This window comes from Copadichromis virginalis, linkage group LG23 (genome assembly GCF_057382275.1).
Source record: "Copadichromis virginalis isolate Kocher_CV1m ecotype Utaka linkage group LG23, C_Virginalis_male_GT1.1, whole genome shotgun sequence".
NCBI lineage: Eukaryota > Metazoa > Chordata > Actinopteri > Cichliformes > Cichlidae > Copadichromis > Copadichromis virginalis.
In genome coordinates this window covers 30,601,856-30,622,823 of record NC_140639.1, presented here as the reverse complement: position 1 = coordinate 30,622,823, position 20,968 = coordinate 30,601,856, and the positions used below count along the sequence as shown (strand labels likewise).

Here is a 20,968-nt window from a genome sequence, read left to right as displayed (position 1 = left end):
CACTGACTTCTGCTGAATTTGTTGCTCTCATTTTTCTTGATTTTGAAAATAGTTTCTAAAATCTGCCAACTGTGATGGGTTTATTGTTAAAAAAGCCTCAGTGACAACAAAAATACATTGATTGAACAAGTGAAATCTACTTAAAAAGTGTAGCAGCAGAAAACCGTGTTACCAATCACTACAGGTTCTCTATGCCAAATCAGATTAAAGTTACTGGACTCTGAAGCATAAAAAGGCCCCCAACTCAAAGGATGAACTAGTGTCTACACATAACAGACAACGTAGTAAAAAGAAAATAACTAAGTTGTCAGTTTGTTACTAGCAGCCTGCCACAAAAACACATTATTTGTTCCCATTTCTTTAGATGAATCTATGAAAATGCCAAAGACTACACAGTGTGAGACAGGCATGAAATAGTATTTTGCAACAACAAAGTGATCCCAACGAGCTATTAGCTGAAAAAAAAAAAGATGAACAGTATCTGAAAATCATGTCGAAAATCAACAGCCAGGAATGATTTTACATTTACATTTACATCGGAGAAACCAAACAGCCACTTCATAAATGCATGGCACAACATAGGAGGGCCACCTCGACAGGACAAGACTCAGCTGTACGTAGGCATCTAAAGGACAAAGGTCATTCTTTCGAGGATACCAATGTTCACATTTTGGACGGAGAAGACAGATGGTTTCAAAGAGGAGTAAAAGAAGCCATCTATGTTCACTGTGAACGACCATCTTTGAACAGAGGGGTGGTCTACAGCACCAACTGTTTGCCATCTATAATCCAGTTTTGAAAAACTTAAAGAAGTCCAGTCGCTTTTCTTTTCAATCTTAGAACATTCATAACATTCATAGAAAAACAAACAGTGGAATCCTATCAGTCATGGATTGACCTCCCCAGAGCCCAGACCTCAAGATTATTGAAGCAGTGTGGGATCATGTTGACAGAGAACAGAACAAAAGGCAGAAACATCCAAAGAAGAGCTTTGAATGTCCTTCAAGAAGCCTGGAAAACTATTCCTGAAGACTACTTTCCTGAAGAAATGACAAGAAAGCTGCCTAAGAGAGTTCAGACTGTGCTGAAGAGTAAAGGTGGTCACACCAAATATTCACTTCCAAGCTCATTAGAATTGTACAAATGCTGTTTTTGCCTTATATACTGTATTTCCATATATATTTGCACATTTCAGTACATCCTTTCACTCTTTTCCCCCATTTTCCTAGCAAAATGAGGTGGCTCAAGAGTTTTTGCACTACTGTAATTCACTAAGCGGGCATAAAATGGTACTTTCTTTGTATTTCAGTTTTCACTGTGTCCTTTCAGGTTTCTCTCCAAAAAGCAACAAGCATGTGTAATTTGCTACCTGGAAAGGTAGCAATTGGGAGGTAAACTGCTGACCTAAGGATGGAAAAATGGACGAGTGACAAATGAGTAGTGCCGTTGATTTAATGTGACCATTTCACAACGAGGACAAAAAGGCAGTGAAATGACTCACTAAAACTTTCAAATGCATTGACATGACATGAAAAACACCCTTAAAAGCAGCCTACTACAATTTAAACTTTGTGCTTCCAGCTGATTAATGATACAGAAATACAAATGGAGGCCAGTAAATGAAGGTTTAAAATTGCAGCAGCATTTCAGTCATCCTTTCTCAAAAAAAAGGTTAAGAAAGATTTTTCCTTTTTTTTTTTACAAAACAAGTACAAAATGTGAACCTTCTACCTGTGTTAAATGTGCCTGCGTTTATTTACCTTGCGCATTAAATGTGGATGGGAGTGACCGGAGCAGGGATACATTAATGAAGGTATTAATGTATCAAACTGGACTTGCCACTTATATAGGCTCGATATAGTGGGGCTGTCATGAGAAACTTGAAGGCAGCAGCTGTGTTTAACTGTAATAAATCACTCACAGTCTTGTACTTGACTATATACTCCACAATGGGCATCCCTCCGTCGTCCTGCTTGACCAGCCCCAGCCTGTAGGCCCTGCCCATGTCCCTCTGCCCATGGACTGCTGGCGGACTCGGCTCTCCTGAGGAAGACATGAGGCAGAGGCTGAGATGTAAAACAATGTCTTTGTGTGAGTATGTGTGTGTTGGAATGTGCATTCCCAAGGAGGGGGGCAGGTGGCAACGTGACATATGAGATAAGGATGCAGTACAAGGAGAAAGAAGGTTTAAAGCTGAATTAAATTCATATTACAAGGTAACTCCCATTGCCTGGCTATAATTAATGTTGACTCCAGGTTTTTATTATTCACTGTATTTTGCTAATTGGGTCTTCTTTCTAACATTCATTCTCGGAAGCTGCACTGCTGTATATTATTAAGGATGGAAACACTTTTCCTGTGGCCTTGCCTGGATTTACTGCAATCCCGCCGTGCCAGATTGCTAGAATAAATAAAATGCTTACCGTAAACCCCTGCAGTGCATAATTTTTAATGCAGCAGTTTTACATCAAGACACAAATTTGACAGGATCTATTTCCAAGCCCAAATAATGTGAATTCATATCAGAGAAACAGGAGCAGGAAGCCGTCTCTGATAGAAACATGGCAAGGCTGCAGAGGATTGCAAATAGGCTTCATTTCACTAAGGTGCTGGTGCCTTGAATAGATTCCTGAAGAATGTTTGCATTCCAGTCACGTGGCTTTATTATGATCTATAGTTTCCACAGATGTTTTATTTCATCTGTATTTTCTAATCCTAACAGCTGATATATGCCAGTAGCTAACAATTAACCCAGTATAACTGCTATCAAACTATTATATATATTAATAATATATTATTTCATTCCATACGTTGTGGTCAGAAATGTATATATACTCCTCATGGGCATGAATGTCATGGTATATTTGGACTTTTAATGACCTCTTTGAAGTGTTCTTTTTCCAGGGTAGAGTGATTGTACAGCATACATCTTTAATAACTTACTAACTGGGTGTGCTTTACACGTTTGTTTTTTGGGGGAATTTTCTAGCAAGTTGTACTTCAACAAGATGCTTTTTGTAGCCATCAACAAGTCTCTGGTGTAATTCTTGCTGGAAATTTGACCACTCATGCCCATGACCAGTGGATGTAAACTTTTGACCACATATGCATACGTCACTGATTCAGATTTGAATAAGTAAGCGGACTTACGGATGGGTAAGGTCTGGAAGGTTTCCGTGTGGCTGAAGTCGCCCTGGCCCTTTCCGTTGACAGCTGCCACTCGAACCTCGTATGTTGTGTTGGGCTCCAGTCCTGTCAGCACAACTGTGGCTGCAGAGACACAGGAACAGACATCGTGTCACCTGGAAGCAAGTGGTGACCATCCATCATGCAGATAGCAAAGCAAGTCATTAAGAAAGGGAGCTGGTTATTTTTCAGAGGGTTTCCAGTGTCATTGGAAGACAAGGAAAAAAGGGGAAATGGCAGCCTGCTGCCTGCTGTTTAGACCTCTCCAACTAGTATCCACCTGTAGGCTCCTGTGTGCCTATATGACTTCCCCAATTTATTTGCAGGAAGTGTAGATCCCAAACTTTAATAGCTATATTCTGCTGCTAATAAATTATTCAAAATCTCACTTGTCTGACTGAAATATGTTCAATGCTTTATTGACCTGTTAAAACTAACTAGTTTAGACAGTTACGCCTACAATTACAGGTTGGCAAAGCAGGCTTTTATAATAGAGATAGTTGGTATGATGGGAATAATGGTGCACACTTTTAAAAATTGTGGACTTTTAAAGGAAGGTATTACACACTCTTGAGCACATGAATCCCAAACACTTCTAGAGACTTCCTGTAGAGAAGGTAACTGATGATAACTCCCTCCCCACTACCAAGAACTACCTGGCATTCATCTTTTGTTATTGTTGTTGTTTTCACTGACACTATTAATAGGAACTCTGAACTAATGTAATTGCCAGCCAGTGGTTGGTAGTGAAACATGGGCTCTTGCTGTTGTCCCGTATTTTCTCATAATCCTATTTCAACCTCTTCATTTTCGCTCCAGATTGCTTCGCTGTAGCGGATACCGAGTAGCAAGCTGAAGGGAATTTTGTGCAAGGATTTTTATATTTCCCCCTGATGAGCTACAATCACACTGTATTTCCAACATATCATGTAGGCGCAATACAGTTTGGACTTCACTGCTGGTTCATTTCTCTCTGTTTTGTTCTAGAAGGGTCAACATAATAGCTGTTTGCACTTTTTTTAATGGTGGTGGCCATTGATGAATTCATACTTCTGACAATTTACTGTACATTTACAGCTGGACCAATCACTGTAACACTCAGGTCTCTCAAGGTTAGCTGAAACAAGAGACCTTAAGATTGAGTTGTATGAAGTACAGTAGATAATAGATCCTGAAGCACAGACATAGGAAAAAAGGAGGGCGCAATCAACCGTTCAAAGAGTTAATAGAAGTATGAAAAAGTTCCTGCAGTCCAAAAGCATCTACATTAAGAAGGGCATTAATTAGACTAGTACTGATACTGCAGTTTTCTGGCCTTACTGAACAGTCATAGAACTTTTTACGCTATAAACTACATGCAAAGTCACGTTTGAAAGCCTTTTAAAGTGTCTGTGTGGTTCAGCATCTTGCCCAAGGACTCTTTGACATGAAGACTAGAAAAGCCAGGAATTAAACCCCGACATTATGAAACTTCTACCACCATACTTACAACCGTTTAAATTAATCTATTGCACTTGTTTTTTTCTTTATATTGACTTAAATGCATTATTATTGCTTAGTCTGTGAAATATAGAGAGCTAGATGCATGCAATGAAAGTTAGATTTTCTATCTATCTTAGGTCATTTGTTCCAAGACTAAAAGCTTTAACTGTGGTTCTAAAATACAAGGGAGCAACCGCTTGACTCTGCTAAATGATCAATAATGAAAAACATAAGAAGATTTAGAAACTCACCTTCAACAAAGTCATAGCAAACAGTGTAGTGGAAGAGTACATGTGCCTCTGACTCTAATGAAACCACAGTAAAATATCAGATAGAATATTAATACGATAGTAACTCGGAGAATTGTGCAATGCGTCACGTTCGTACTTTAAATTACATCTAATATTGAAGAAAACAGGCAATCTCATTATCAGACCACATTACAGATTCCTATTTAAATTCTACAGTCACTTGAGCCCATTTACATAACCGTCACAACTCAAAAAATCTGGGAGAGAGTGTGTAGTGTAATGAGCTTGAGTGAAAGTTGTTGTTTTTGTTAGTCTGCACAAATTAAATACTTGAATGGTAATAGGTGCTTTTGCAGTTCTTTAGTCCTGGAACTGAAAACAAATTCTGCAATTTGCAGCCGTGCTAGGTTCATTCCAGGCTGTAAGCGGACATTTCAATTTGGGCAGAAGCATTCAAATGAAACGAGGCCAGGCGTCTCATTATATGGAAGGGTTTATTGTGTAAGGATTTTTTGCTGAGGTTATCTGAAATGGCTTCTATGATTATATGACGACACTTGGTGTGGCTTGTAATTAGTCTGGCTCACTTTAATATTTCTGCTTTTGCATACAGAGCTAAATTTATCTATATTAAATTGACAATCTTGTGCATTGTTCCTTTGTTCTTCTACACTATCTGCTTATATGTGCCTATATGTGATGTATGTATTTTTAAGTTCACTGCTGAAGTGCTAGTTCCTATTTAGTATTCACCTCACTGCATCTCCATACTGTAATTGACTCTGAAATGAGGGGATATTAGTGATAAGCCCTTCAGGTTTGTCAGGCCCGCTTATCACCCGACCATTCGTCCTCTGGCTTTCATATTCCATCCATCCATCTATCCATCCATCCTTCACCTCATGGTGTACTTTTCACCAACAGGCTCAGAAATCAATTTGCAGTCATAAAGCATAGGAAGAGGAGGAATGCGATCTTTCAGCTCAGACAGATTCTGGCGCTCTCCCCATGACGTGTTTGAGTTTCTTCATGACCCAACAACATCTCAGAGCCAAGGCTTTGAAGGAGCACATGGCAGCTCATGCAATACGGTGGAAACTTGGAGACCGTATTGCATGAGGTGTTAGTTGGTGTATGTGAGGTAGACAGAGAGAAATATTGATTTAAACTAGATAGGATAATCTGGTGTGTTGAAGCATAATCTTCACAGTCTGATAACTAAGTTTGAAACTATGAATAGAAGATAGAACATTTCTATCTTGAAGTTCATGTGCTTTATCAAAGTGGAACTGGTAAATAGCAGTAATTACTTAAGGGTCAATAGTATATAATCTATGTGAATGTTTTTCATGTATTTAATGTGGGAAAAGAAAAGAAACAGCTTTCTTTATATTCAACAGAGTTTGAGGAGGTCATTTAATTATTTGAGTTTATTGATTAGTTTATCAACTAGATTAAGTTGACAATGCTTTCACAGTAAATTATTTACATTTCTGTTTTTTAATGTATTATTTAGATAATTTAATATTTATGTACTCATCTTTAAAACAGTGAGAATAACTTAACTGTTGTGTGGATCCCTCATATTTACTCACTGACTATATATAAAAGACCCTGAGTCCTTTAATTGTTTGTGAAGTCTGGATTTGAAGCTTCAACCTGAGCTTGATTGGTTACATTGTAACCCAGGTTCTCTGAGGGGAGAGAATATCGTGCCACTCTATTTATTCTACATCTATGGCACTTGAGAGACGCTGACACAGTAAATCCAAAACATACATGTAGGTGTTGGATTTAGACATAAAGCACTTGCATAGAAATAAACTCCGGCCTCTAGTGTAAAGTGTGTGAAGACTAGAAAGGTGGTATATAAATCCAATTCTACCTTCCTGGTTCCTGTTACTTCGTTTAGAAGTACCGTACCCCCCCCCCCCAAACAGCCCTTTTGAATGTCTCCCTAGTATGGCCACAACACCTCACTCTTGGAACACTTTTTTGCCACATGTACAATGGGGCAAAAAAGTATTTAGTCAGCCACCGATTGTGCAAGTTCCCCCACCTAAAATGATGACAGAGGTCAGTAATTTGCGCCAGAGGTACACTTCAACTGTGAGAGACAGAATGTGAAAAAAAAAATCCATGAATTCACATGGTAGGATTTGTAAAGAATTTATTCGTAAATCAGGGTGGAAAATAAGTATTTGGTCAATAACAAAAATACAACTCAATACTTTGTAACATAACCTTTGTTGGCAATAACAGAGGTCAAACGTTTACTATAGGTCTTTACCAGGTTTGCACACACAGTAGCTGGTATTTTGGCCCATTCCTCCATGCAGATCTTCTCGAGAGCAGTGATGTTTTGGGCTGTCGCCGAGCAACACGGACTTTCAACTCCCGCCACAGATTTTCTATGGGGTTGAGGTCTGGAGACTGGCTAGGCCACTCCAGGACTTTCAAATGCTTCTTACGGAGCCACTCCTTTGTTGCCCGGGCGGTGTGTTTTGGATCATTGTCATGTTGGAAGACCCAGCCTCGTTTCATCTTCAAAGTTCTCACTGATGGAAGGAGGCTTTGGCTCAAAATCTCACGATACATGGCCCCATTCATTCTGTCCTTAACACGGATCAGTCGTCCTGTCCCCTTGGCAGAAAAACAGCCCCATAGCATGATGTTTCCACCCCCATGCTTCACAGTAGGTATGGTGTTCTTGGGATGCAACTCAGTATTCTTCTTCCTCCAAACACGACGAGTTGAGTTTATACCAAAAAGTCCTACTTTGGTTTCATCTGACCACATGACATTCTCCCAATCCTCTGCTGTATCATCCATGTGCTCTCTGGCAAACTTCAGACGGGCCTGGACATGCACTGGCTTCAGCAGCGGAACACGTCTGGCACTGCGGGATTTGATTCCCTGCCATTGTAGTGTGTTACTGATGGTGACCTTTGTTACTTTGGTCCCAGCTCTCTGCAGGTCATTCACCAGGTCCCCCCGTGTGGTTCTGGGATCTTTGCTCACCGTTCTCATGATCATTTTGACCCCACGGGATGAGATCTTGCGTGGAGCCCCAGATCGAGGGAGATTATCAGTGGTCTTGTATGTCTTCCATTTTCTGATGATTGCTCCCACAGTTGATTTTTTCACACCAAGCTGCTTGCCTATTGTAGAGTCACTCTTCCCAGTCTGGTGCAGGTCTACAATACTTTTCCTGGTGTCCTTCGAAAGCTCTTTGGTCTTGGCCATGGCGGAGTTTGGAGTCTGACTGTTTGAGGCTGTGGACAGGTGTCTTTTATACAGATGATGAGTTCAAACAGGTGCCATTCATACAGGTAACGAGTGGGGGACAGAAAAGCTTCTTACAGAAGACGTTACAGGTCTGTGAGAGCCAGAGATTTTCCTTGTTTGAGGTGACCAAATACTTATTTTCCACCGTGATTTACGAATAAATTCTTTACAAATCCTACCATGTGAATTCATGGATTTTTTTTTTCACATTCTGTCTCTCACAGTTGAAGTGTACCTCTGGTGCAAATTACTGACCTCTGTCATCATTTTAAGTGGGGGAACTTGCACAATCGGTGGCTGACTAAATACTTTTTTGCCCCACTGTATTACAAACCACGTCTCAGCTGTTTGTGGAGGTAAAATACGTCCGCACAATTACGCTCAGCCATTGTTGTGAGTGCGCGCCAGGGGTCGGCCAGACATTTATACAGCCGTATTTCACACATGACTATGAAAGGCGGAAGAGGAAGTAGTTCCTTTGAATGTAGACAATCCGAATGTTATAGTTTCTTTCCACTGTGTTCCTGTTAATGATAAACTACAAATTTACTCTAAATTACTAAAATATCGATATTTTAATGTGAGAATCGATTCTAGAACATAAATGATTGGTATCGGAGGAATCGATATTTCAGGATCGATCCGCACATCACTAGCGCGGAAGTAGGATTCGTCACGTCATCACTTAACGACCGGATAATCCCATGCGCCTTATGGTCCGAAAAGTACGGTAAAACAGCATGCTAACATGTTAGTAATCTGCTGTATAGGAGATGTCCTTCATAATCAGTTCTATACTAGACACAACTGTGATTGCCAAAATGATCATCAAAGGTCTGTCAAATAAGACATGAAACAACCAACTATGACTACAAATTTCTTAGGAAAGTCTTTACGTAGGTTGTAAATTAAGTAAGAATTGGGTTTACTTAATGATGGACTTCAGGGCAGTCAGATAACCCCTTCAAATCAGGATTTTTTATTCCATAAAGACATTATAGAAAACTGAAAAACGCAAAAAACACATGAAACCTGAAAAATAAGAAAGCATTTTACACATCATTAGACTGTAGAAAACTCAGAAGGCTTATAGTGAAAATATGAGTAAGAATCAGTTGTTGACAGTGTTTTCAACTTGCTGGTATATTCTGGTAAAAAAATCTTGAGATTTCCATAAAATAAGCTGAGAATGTAAATAGATTCATGCTTTTTCATTGATCTGATAAAATTCAACCTGCCTGAGCCATAAAATGAAAATGGGTATGGAAAAGAGTTGAAGAGGGCTTTTAGCAGACTTCACAATAACAATATGTAATTGGGTCAAACTTAACAGCGGATAAATGTTTCTCCCATTTCACTCAGTCAGTGTATATTACAGCGATTTTTAGGGAAGGTAACTGGCATGAAAAAAAAGGGGGGGGGAAGCGAAAGCTGTGGATAAAAATAAAGTTTACACTTACTCTGGACACTGTGTGACTTGACATCCCTCCAGTCCTGTGAGCCCACCTCCTTGTACTGGACCAGATAGTAGTTGATGGGAACGCCTCCATGAGAGTCTGGCTTCATAAATGTTACGGTCGCTAGGCGCTGGGAGACAGCTGACAGACGAACTGAGTATGGATTCGATGGCGCAACTGGAAACACAAAAAATAAAGGCATGACACAAACAAGCAGACAATTTCCATGTAGTTGTTTTCCTTTGCAATCGTGTTGTTTTGCTATGAAATAAGCCTTGTCTAATCCACTTGCATGGTGTCAGAAACAGAATCCTGTTTCACAAACTTAGGAATGAATTCAAAACAACCTTTTCCTTTGCCTTATGCACTGACTGTGTAGAGAAAGGAAAAGACTGAGTAAGGCTGAAAGCACCAGATATAACCTTTAATTTTTCAGTTGTCATGCATCAACATCATTCATCATGCAACTATTATTTAGGAGTAAATCAGCGAATACTTGATGAGGAATTATAACTACAAACATAGGTCTAAACACGATAAGATAAGATAAGATAACCTTTATTAGTCCCACACGTGGGAAATTTGTTTTGTCACAGCAGGAAGTGGACAGTGCAAAAGTTATATAGCAAAAATTAGAATACAATAAGAATAAAATACTGTACACAACTGTACAGAATAGAATAAAATAAAATACTATATACAGTAGAATAAATAGAATAAAATATACAATAGGATAAAAATAGAATACAAATGCTTAATACAACTGAGTAAAAATACAACTTTGTCAGATAAAGAGTATTGCACTTAGTGTTATTGCACATGTGTGGATGTGTGTGTTTGATCAGTCGGAGTCTTTGTTGTGGAGTCTGACAGAAGTGGGGAGGAAAAACCTGCGAAATCTCTCCGTCCCACACCGTGGGTGCCGCAGCCTGCCACTGAAGAAGCTGCTCAGTGCTGTCAGAGTTTCCTGCATGGGGTGGGAGATGTTGTCCAACAGGGATGAAAGCATAGCCACCATTCTCCTGCCACTCACCACCTCCACTGGGTCCAGAGGGCATCCTAGAACAGAGCTGGCCCTTCTGATCAGCCTGTTCAGTCTCTTCCTGTCCCCGGCAGAGATGTTGCCACCCCAGCAGACCACACCGTAAAAGATAGCTGAGGCCACCACAGAGTCATAGAAGGTCTTCAGGAGTGGGCCCTCCACTCCAAACGACCTGAGTCTCATCAGCAGGTACAGCCTGCTCTGCCCTTTCCTGTAGAGGGCTTCTGAATTATGAGTCCAGTCCAGTTTGTTGTTCAGATGAACACCAAGGTACCTGTAGCAGTCCACAGCCTCAATGTCCATACCTTTGATGTTCAGTGGAGGATGTTTGTGCCTGCGGAAGTGTACCACCAGCTCCTTGGTTTTACTGGTGTTGATGTGGAGGTAGTTCAGCTGGCACCAGTCCACAAAGTCTTGGGTCAGTCCTGTGTACTCCTTGTCGTCCCCATCAGTGATGAGGCCGACTATTGCAGAGTCATCAGAGAACTTCTGCAGGAAGCACTGGGTGGAGTTGTGGGAGAAGTCTGCAGTGTAGATGGTGAAGAGGAACGGAGCCAGAACCGTTCCCTGTGGGGCCCCCGTACTGCAGACGACCCTGTCCGACACACGGCCCTGAGTTTTCACATACTGTGGTTGGTTGGCGAGGTAGTCCAAAGTCCAGGTAGTGAGGTGATGGTCCACTCCAGAGTTCTCCAGCTTGTCCTTCAGGACCGAGGGAAGAATAGCGTTGAAGGCACTGGAGAAATCAAAGAACATGATTTTCACAGTGCTTCCAGCTGTCTCCAGGTGAGCGAGGGAACAATGTAGGAGGTGAATGACGGCATCATCCGCTCCAATGCCAAGCTGGTAGGCAAACTGAAGTGGGTCCAGTGATGAGCTCACCAGGTGCCGAAGCTGAGCCAGGACCAGCCGCTCCAGGGTCTTCATCAGGTGGGATGTCAGAGCCACCGGCCTATAGCTGTTGAGGTCCTCGGGGCGTGAAGTCTTTGGCACTGGTACAACACGGGAGGTTTTCCAGAGCTGTGGGACTCTCCCCAGCCTCAGGCTCAGGTTGAAGATGCGCTCCATCACCCCACACAGTTGGTCCGCGCAGGACCTGACGACCCTTGAGCTGATGCCATCTGGGCCCACCGCCTTCTCGGCATTAATCCTCCTCAGTTCCCTCCTAACCTGGGTGGTTGAGAGAGACAGGCTGGAGCCTTGTGTTGAGTGTGTATTGGATGCTGTTATTGGGGGTGGGGAGGAGTGAGCAGGGTGAGTAGAGGAGGTGTGAAGCAGTGTTGCCAATTTAGCGACTTTGTCGCTATATTTAGCGAGTTTTCAGACCCCCTTAGCGACTTTTTTTCTAAAAAGCGACTAGCGACAAATCTGGCGACTTTTTCTGGTATTACTGGAGACTTATTTATGACGACTTTTTGACGTGAAAACACGTATCGCTCTTACTCTCAACAGGCAGCGGTGCTGCCTGGGGCACCTCATCCGTGTCAAAGCACTCCCAGGCGGAGGATAGTCCTCCCCCAGCTGCTATCAGGGCGAAGCCGCTGCTCCCGCACTGACTGTAACGCAGTCAGTTCTTTTACTGTTATGCTGTTTTGTGGATCACAAGGTTTAAAACTACTTATAAACACACACTCTCACACACAAAGTAACTCCACCAGAGTGCCAATTTCCGGTCACTTTTGCCGGTCCAGGTCCGGATAAAGGAGCAGGGTTGGAATTGTGACATTAAAAAACAATAATTGCTAAAAGAAATTTAATTTGTAGTTCTAAATAAATTCTAACTGCATTTAGGACGTTTTTTACTCACTTTATGTCTCTTCCACGATGTTATTTCTCTCTCCAACAACGTAGGTTACAATTACATTAGCATGACCAATTATGCAAATTAGGCGATGACGTCATTTGGCGACTTCTAGCGACTTTTAGGACAACCAATAGCGATTTTCCTTACTGAGGAGTTGGCAACACTGGTGTGAAGTGTCTGAGGTGTCAGAGTTCTGATGTTTGTGGCCCGAGATGGTTCTGAGGCCTCTCCAGACTTCGCCAACGTTTTTTTGCTGAAACTGGTTCTCCATCTTCTGCCTGTAGCTGTCCTTCCCATTCCTTATCAGTCCCCTCAGCTCTCTCTGCACCCTTTTCAACTCCTCTTTGTCTTTGGATTTGAAGGCCCTCCTCTTCTGCTTGAGAACAGCTTTAATTTTTGGGGTAATCCAAGGTTTCTTGTTGGAGAAACACCACACAGTCCTGGTAGGTACGGTGTTATCCACACAGAAATTAATATAGTCAGTAATGCATGTAGTAAGGCTGTTGATGTCCTCTCCGTGGTCGTCACAGATCACCTCCCACACAGTCGACTCAAAACAATCCTTAAGAGCCTCCTCGCTCTCCTCCGACCATCTCTGTACTGTGCGGGTGGCTGGTGGCTCCCTGCGCACTAAGGGCTCATACACAGGGACAAGGTGCACCAGGTTGCGGTCAGATCTGCCCAGAGGAGGGAGAGGTGATGAACTGTATGCCTCTTCTGCATTGGCATACAGTAAGTCCAGTGTTCTATTGTCTCTGGTTGGGCATGTCACATACTGGGTGAAAGTGGGAAGCGTGGAGTCCAGTGAGACATGATTAAAGTCCCCTGATATTATGAGAGGGGCTCTCGGAGATTGTGTTTGCAGTCTGCTGACCACTGAGTGGAGAGAGTCACAGGCTGCATCCGCGTTGGCTGAGGGGGGGGGCATACGCTACGAATGTGCCCAGCCACATTATTAATGAAGGAAAGAAAAAAACTATAAAGAATTTAGAATGTTTATACATTATGCAGGCAATACATCCCATTGTTGGTGGGATATTTCAGTCTAGAACAAAGAGCCAGAAAGCCTGACTGTTTGACTGACTCAGATTTCCACTCCCATCAGCTGATAAGAAGCAAGCACCAGCTGATGGCACCGCTGATACCCTTATACACATCCTACTACCCAAGCTACTGAATTTGCTCCTAGCTTTTCAAGCAGCTTTGCAACCCACCTCCACAAAAGCTCATTGTTTTCATGCTGTGTGTGAATGATCAGCCATTCATGTCATTCATACCAGCTCTGACCTGTGCTGCAATGTAGTGGGGGAGGGAATTCTTGTGTTGAAGGGCGCACACTGCCAAACAGCAGATACTGCAGAAGGATAAAAAAAAGAAGTCTTCTAGCGTGAGTAATTTGACTAATGTAACAAAACAAATGGGAGGACCTCAGAGTACAGAGGCAATTGTCTTAATATTTATGGACCTAACTCTGACATTTACACAGCAATAACCAACTACACTGAATGTATTTTTGATCAAAGATAAATGCCACAGTGCCACCGTAATAAAACTAAAGACAGACATTGTAAAAGATTATTTTTCTATATTTGGTAAGCTTTCAAGGGTTATTTAGGAGAGATGTAATAATTCAGCTTATACAACGCCTGAGAGGAGCCTGTGTACTTTAATTTTAGGTGAAAAGATAGGACATTAAAAACATAACATTTCTATTCATGCAGATTAAAAGTGCAGGAGCTGTGTTAGTCTTTTCTTTTAGCTGGAACAGACAGGAACAGAATCTATTCTGCGCAGGATGAGGATAGATATATTAAGAAATGGCCACAATGTCAGGTTTCTGTAAGTAATTTCTATTGTACATCATTTCTTTGCTAGTTTTCCCTCCTTTGTGTCACCCATGTTTAGTGTGCAACACCTTAGCCTTCCTTGATTCCTAGTTTGTTTAATTGCTTGAGTTCTGCTTTTTTTTTTTTAAATCCAGTACCATATTTTTTTATCTGTTTATATAGACACTGTGTTTTGCCTGCGTGCCGCTCCACCTGTCTCCCTGTGCATGACCACTACCTCATTGTGGGTTAAATATTTGGATTATTGGACTATAAATCCGTTCTCCTGCTGTTGCCTCCAAGATTGTTCTAGAACTGGGTGGCAATAAGCAGTGTCCATCTTTGTTCTCCTTGATATTAAGCTCACTGCAATAAATGCTTCTCCGTAAGACCTCTGAATATATTTCCTGCACAAATAAACCTTGACTCTAAAAACTTCCTGACATCACTGCCATATTAAACCTAGCCGACTCTAGACTCTAGCAATTTAATAGACAGCAACTTATTTTATTTTCAGGTAAGTTGCCACATCACTTGACTGCATCACTTGTCCTTGGATATGTTTTTGATGTGACTCAAGGTGTTTTGGTTGTATTAGTGATTCTCACTTAAAACATCAAGGCAAAATTCAGAACAGTTTGACTCACTACAAACACACTTCCACCCTCAGATTCTTCTATCAGTTTATGATCGAGCTATGAAGACAGTGTATTCTACCTAAGGTACGTCTCAAATATCCGTTAAGAACACAAACATGTTCACAGTGTGTTTTCTTGCGTGTGCCTGAGTGTGTGTTGTGCTGAATTGTAAGAGTCACAAACTCTTCTAAAACCTACTGTTTCCTGCAAGACGACATTTTTGGTCAGCTTTTTGCTCACTACTTTTTTCTTCCTTAGCTAGAGCAATTCAATCTGCACTAAAGATAATTAGACTGCACTATTGTGTATTAGCCCTCGCTACCGTAAATTAGGGAGTACTTCAGTTAAATTGCGAGGGGTATGGTAAATCAGCCAGCACTATTTGAGATTAGGCGAGGCTGAATAGGGGTTGGGAGTTGTAGTGGAATTTATCTTCCTGAGAATTGCAAATAAGGCTATTACCATTAGTAGAGAGGTAGAGGGTTACAAAGTAGTTGAATGGCTGGAGTTACTGGGAGAGCGGTTATTGAAAAGCTGCAGGGTCCCTGAGACGTCCACATGTTCTGGTCTTGAAATTGAGTTGCTAGCCTCATTAGCGCATTAGTGGCAGTTCTGCAGACTCACCTGCCTGGGCCAAAATGAACTCCTGGTATCGAACTCCAATGTTGTTTCTGGCCGTGCAGTTGTAGCGGCCAAAGTCTCTGTCGGACATAGGAGTCACCTGGACGCAGATAAACAATACAGTCGATCACAATTCATATTAAAACTAAAGATTTCACTTGGACTTTTCTGCTTTCGCTCCAACTGTGCTCGATATATAACTGTGCTTTATATACTAAACATGCACTGAATAATATGTGTTTTTGGTGTTCATAGGACTGATTTGAAACAGAATTATACTGATATGCTTTGGCATGACCTTAAAAACACCTTCCAGTGGGGCTGATTTGAGACAATTCTGCAAAAACGAGAGGATCAAAATCTTCCACAGCCTTATGAAAGACTTGAATGCTTCATTGCCGTTCTTGCTGACAAGATAACCAGTTATTAGGTTTGGGGGGTGATTACTTTTTCACACAGGTCCATGTAGATTTGGATAACAACTTTTTCTGTAATAAATGAAATCATCATTTAAAACTGAGTATGGGTGTCTAGTTTTCATGACTTCTTCAGTTAAAAGCATCCTTTATGACAAACTATTCACAATGACCACCACTGGGGTTTCGCTTACTTCCATTAAACTGGGATGCCAATAGAAACATCAAAATCTGAATTTTGTCAAATTTTTGAAAACTATATCAGTGTGAGTAAGTCTTCATAAAGAGCCATCAGAATTTATTTTCTTTTTAAACTCATTAAACTACAGGTCTGTCTTTCACTGTTGTTTTTATTGTTTATTTAATTGTTTTTTTCCCTCAAAGAAGAAAATTCAATTCATTACAAAAAACTCCATTTCTTTTGCACCTCTGTTTGATAAACCACACTGACAGAGTCATTATTAAACTTTCAAACACATTTTTTGTCTCGTGACCCTAAACCTAACCTGGCTGCCACCGGAGGACTTGAACTCACCTCCAGCACAGACTTGCCCTCGGCGCTGTGCACCCTCATGTTGGCGGTTCCCTCTGTGGAGATAGTGAAGCGCTCTCGCCTCCACAGCATGGTGGCAGGTGGGTTGGACATCACGTCGCAGCTGATGTTCACCGGATTTCCCTCCCATGAATAATAAACTGTGTGGTTGGTCAGGAACTTTGGTATATCTAAACAAAACAGAGTAACGTCACTTCTTGCACCCACCTCGTTTACATGGAAAAGGAGCTTTTTTTTAAAAAACTAAAACAAGACCTGAATTGCTAAAAGAGTAATTGCTGGTGTGTCTGGAATTTGTGGCAGCCAATTAAACACTCAAATCAAAGGTGGAGCTGTGCTGGATGATCAAAGATGTAAATAAATAAATAAATAACTTGCTGAGGCTTCACCTTAAAGAGAAGACAGGGGGGAAAGCATTTAATTGCTGCTTCCTCAACTCCTTCGGCAGTGTAAAAAAAGAAAAACTTAATTGAAGCTACCTCACGCTATGGGTGGGGGTCTCCATTGCGATCGTGCCCCCCAAGAATAGGAATAAAGCATGCAAACAGAAGCTCATTGGCGCCGGCAAATAGAAAGGGCAGTAATGGACGACTGCGGCGGCGAGCTGTTGTGCGGATTTCTTTCGGCCCGGTCGGCCCCGCTCAGTCGGAGAGGCATTATGGTTGTTTTATGCTCGCTTGCAGGATTCCATTAAAGAGATTGATGCCTGGCTCTCTGTCACAGCCGAGGACGTGTTATCCCCCTGCAGCCTGCAGTGACTTAGTAAATGAGTTCATTAGTTCGGTGGCAACGGCTGGCTCAGCCCCTCCACACTCAGACTCACAGCCTGTGTCTCTGTGCAGAGCGCGGGCGCGAGTTGTCAGCTGTGGCTCCAGCAAAACAAGTTTGCAGTGTAATGACAGCAACTTTGCTTCACGGTTAGAGAGTGGGTGCATGAATTTGGGATTGTTTTTTTGCTACAAGTTTTTCCTAAAATGTCAACTTTTCAGGAACCGTGCAAAACAAAATTTTGAGGGGAATCCATGAACTCAAAAAGTCACCTCAGTATGAAAAGGAGAAAATTGGTTTTCATGTGACAACGCAGATATGGTCTTCATTTTTCCCTCGCTGTCTCTTTGGATATATTTGTTTGCCTGGCCTAGCTCTTTGTTGTTCCTCTGAGCTTCAAGGTGGAATCAATTGCTACCCAAAGAAAAAGGAAAAAAAAAAACTCCACTGAGCCTCGCTACTAATGAACCTAATCATTCTGAGGCCAAAATGGAGATCTTTGCTTCAGAGCTCATTAAGCAGGGGAGAGCCCGCCCCAAATAACCCCAAACAACCAGCACTGAGGAATGGATGCACTCGTTGGGAAGTAGCAGAGCTGTCAGCAGGAGAAAAAAAGAAAGGCGATGCATGATATCCTCTCACTAATTAACCCTTCTGGAGGCAATGTGCGTGGTGGGTGACTTGTTTATAATGATATAATGCATTTCAGAGAGGGAAAAAAAGATGAAATAGCCAGACTACAAAAAGAATTATTAGAACTGAGCGTGAGTGAACTTTTGAACTCTGCTTAAATGTGTTTATGTGTCCCATTTCCACAGCAAGGACCGCAAAGAGCCGATAGAAAGGCAGAAAGGAGAAGCTTGTAAGAGGCTGTAACAGGTGACCAGGGCTCTGCAAAAACAACACTCCTCTGCATTTTACCCACAGGCAATGTTAGGCAACTTGTTGTTTGAATATCTCCAGTTCTTGGAAGCCTGCTGTGGAGTGCATGTGCACTCTAACAAAAAGTGCGTGCATGGCGTTTAATGGGCGCGCTTACATTCAATGTCCAGGAACATGCTCTTCTGATGACCTCCGATCCTGCTGAGCGCCTCGCAGTCAAATCGACCCAAGTCGGAGAGCCTCACGCCGCTGATGGTCAGCACCGACTTGCCGTGACGCCCACGAACTTCAAACCTCCCATCCTGGCTCTGAGGACACAAACACAACAATAATTTTAAACTCAAATCCAAATGTAACAGACAGCTTAAATGGCAGAAGTTTCAAGTAGTAAAGACAGCATATGTACTAGTAATCCCAATAAGCCTATAGCTTAAGCTTCAAACTGTTCTAAATGCTTCATTTCAGACAGTTTTCTTTCTACTCTTGGATCTGTACAATGTCATAAAGTAGGATATCTTTTTATGTGGTCATTTCAGACACACACGTCTGGCTGAGATCACAGAAATCATAACATGCTGATCAAACCTTCTGTTTGGAAGTGACGACGTGTCAAAAGAGAGTTCAGTTCAAGCAAAACAGAGAATGGAAATAAAACCAAACGCCCCAAAGGAAAAATACAGCAGGTCGTCTTTTCACTCTCTGACTTTTTCCCAAACAAGACACGGATTGCCTACTTGGTCTCTTCTTACTGACAACAATAAAACCTGTACTGGAGACACACACTGGGTCTCAAGTTATTGGACGTTAACTGGAAAACTGCCACCGCTTCAATATACTACCCACTATACTACAAGTTAATCCTTGTCTTAAATATGTACAAGGTCCTCAATATGCTATACTCATTGTCCAGAAATATTGAATTTTATTCAACATAGTAAAACTTGAAAAAAAAATGTAAAAAAGTAAAATAAACTGTAGAAACACCTTTCAACTGTTATGAGTATCGAGACTGCATAGTTTGTCCACCAGAGGGCACTCTGGACAACTTTTCTGATGGAAACATGTTTGAAAGGCTGTAAACCAGGGGTGTCCAACTCCAGTCTTCGAGAGCTGGGCCCTGTTTCAGGAAGCCGGTTTGGAAAACTCAGAGTGAAAAACGACACTCACGGTTGAGTAACCCCGAACTGTCCAACTCGGAATATTCCGTTTCAGAAAGGCTGATAACAATTAGTTCAATCAAGGCGGAGTTGCTTTAACCCCAAGTGAAGCGCGCGGACGAGGATACATAAAGCCCTGATAAGCGGAGCACAGATTAAGCGAGTCACCATGGAGACGGAGGGAAAGAAGGCGCGGTCAATGTATTTTACAGCGCTTGAGGCCGAAATGCTGATGGCAGCATATGCCGATAACATGCAAATTCCGCGGAAAAAAGTAACACAGCGACAGCTGCAAAAGAAAGTGAGCATGCATGGCAAAACATAGCCGACAGAGTCAATGCGTGAGTGTTAATTTAAACATTGATCTAGGGATTTCCACCCATTTAACACGTTATTTTATCATATGTTATTTTATTTGTTATTTTATACATTTTATTTTGTGACGTGATGTGAGCGCAGGTGCAACCCAACAGGCCCCAAACGTGCCTGGCAGCAAGTAAAAATGAAATATAAAAATATAGTCCAAACAGGTAAGGTGTAATTGTATTATGAGCCATAGTGCTTGGTCTGTTTGTCCGATGTAAATCAATTGCAGTTAGAGGTTACATTAATTTTCTGTCTGTAAGCACTTATTGAAATTATCTGAGCACATTACAAGTACATATTTGCTTACTCTGTATGCTCAAATGTGACCCGTTATAGCCAACAGAAAAAAAGCGGAGGCCCGACAAACAGGTGGGGGTCCTCCTCCACCACCACTCACAGAGGCTGAGCAGTTGGCCCTCAGCCAAAACAGTGGGCGCCCTGTGGCCGAAGGCATCTCTGCGGGGACATCCTCTGAGTCAATAACCCCGCAAGACACAAGTGCCTACATAGGGGGTAAATTCAAAATAATACATGATGTGCATACATCCTTTCTTCACAGTCACCTTCGCAGTGCTACTCATTCATTTGATAAACTCTTTACCATAATGGATTATTTTGTAGTGAAGTTATTTTCCTACTGATTTTGCCTTGCCTCAGTCTTGGTTGTCTTTGAGAGCATAATGACAATGAAGTGTAAGGTGATTGGTATGTTTGTTAATTGCCATTTGGTCCCTTGTAAGTCATAAGTGACCTGTATAAACCTCATATTCTATCAGTTGATGGTGATGGTGTACTGCATCTGGTGCAGCCTCCTGTTGAGCCAGACCAACATGCAGTTGTGAGTAATACTCCACAGATTATATGAGTTTACAGTAGAACAGCAATGTTGTTTATTTCTTTACTACAGGAAAATAATGAAGAAACATTGACAGCTGTTACAGAGGAGGAAGCAACAGAGACACTTTATGAGGTTTACATCTTTTAATACTTTGTGTACAGGAAATACAGGCGACCAATAAAGCCAGTTGAACAAAAAATCTGTTTATTCTTCTTTCAACATGTTGAGGTGATGGGTCAAAGGAAATGATTGTGACATATGGTGTCTCTGACTGCTCTTCCATCTTGTATGTCCGTGGGAGGGTCAGGATGTTCATGGTTTGGATCACTGCTGATGTTTGGTTCAGAAGGACAGTGTTCTCCTCTAATTGTGGCAATGTTGTGAAGAATCACA

General features: G+C 41.7%; 1 protein-coding gene across 2 annotated transcripts in view; it reads right to left on the bottom strand.

Annotated features, from left to right (window-relative positions):
* The window catches only part of ncam2a (neural cell adhesion molecule 2a), a 468,276-nt gene that overhangs the window by 46,135 nt on the left and 401,173 nt on the right, over positions 1–20,968 (bottom strand). For both annotated transcript variants that reach the window (XM_085449776.1, XM_085449777.1), the window contains exons 9-14: positions 18,372–18,522; positions 16,547–16,734; positions 15,599–15,695; positions 9,668–9,841; positions 3,151–3,270; positions 1,922–2,043 (exon numbers count right to left, since the gene is read on the bottom strand). In XM_085449776.1, coding sequence (XP_085305902.1) covers positions 1,922–2,043; positions 3,151–3,270; positions 9,668–9,841; positions 15,599–15,695; positions 16,547–16,734; positions 18,372–18,522 — 852 coding nt within the window. The remainder of the gene's footprint in view (positions 1–1,921; positions 2,044–3,150; positions 3,271–9,667; positions 9,842–15,598; positions 15,696–16,546; positions 16,735–18,371; positions 18,523–20,968) is intronic.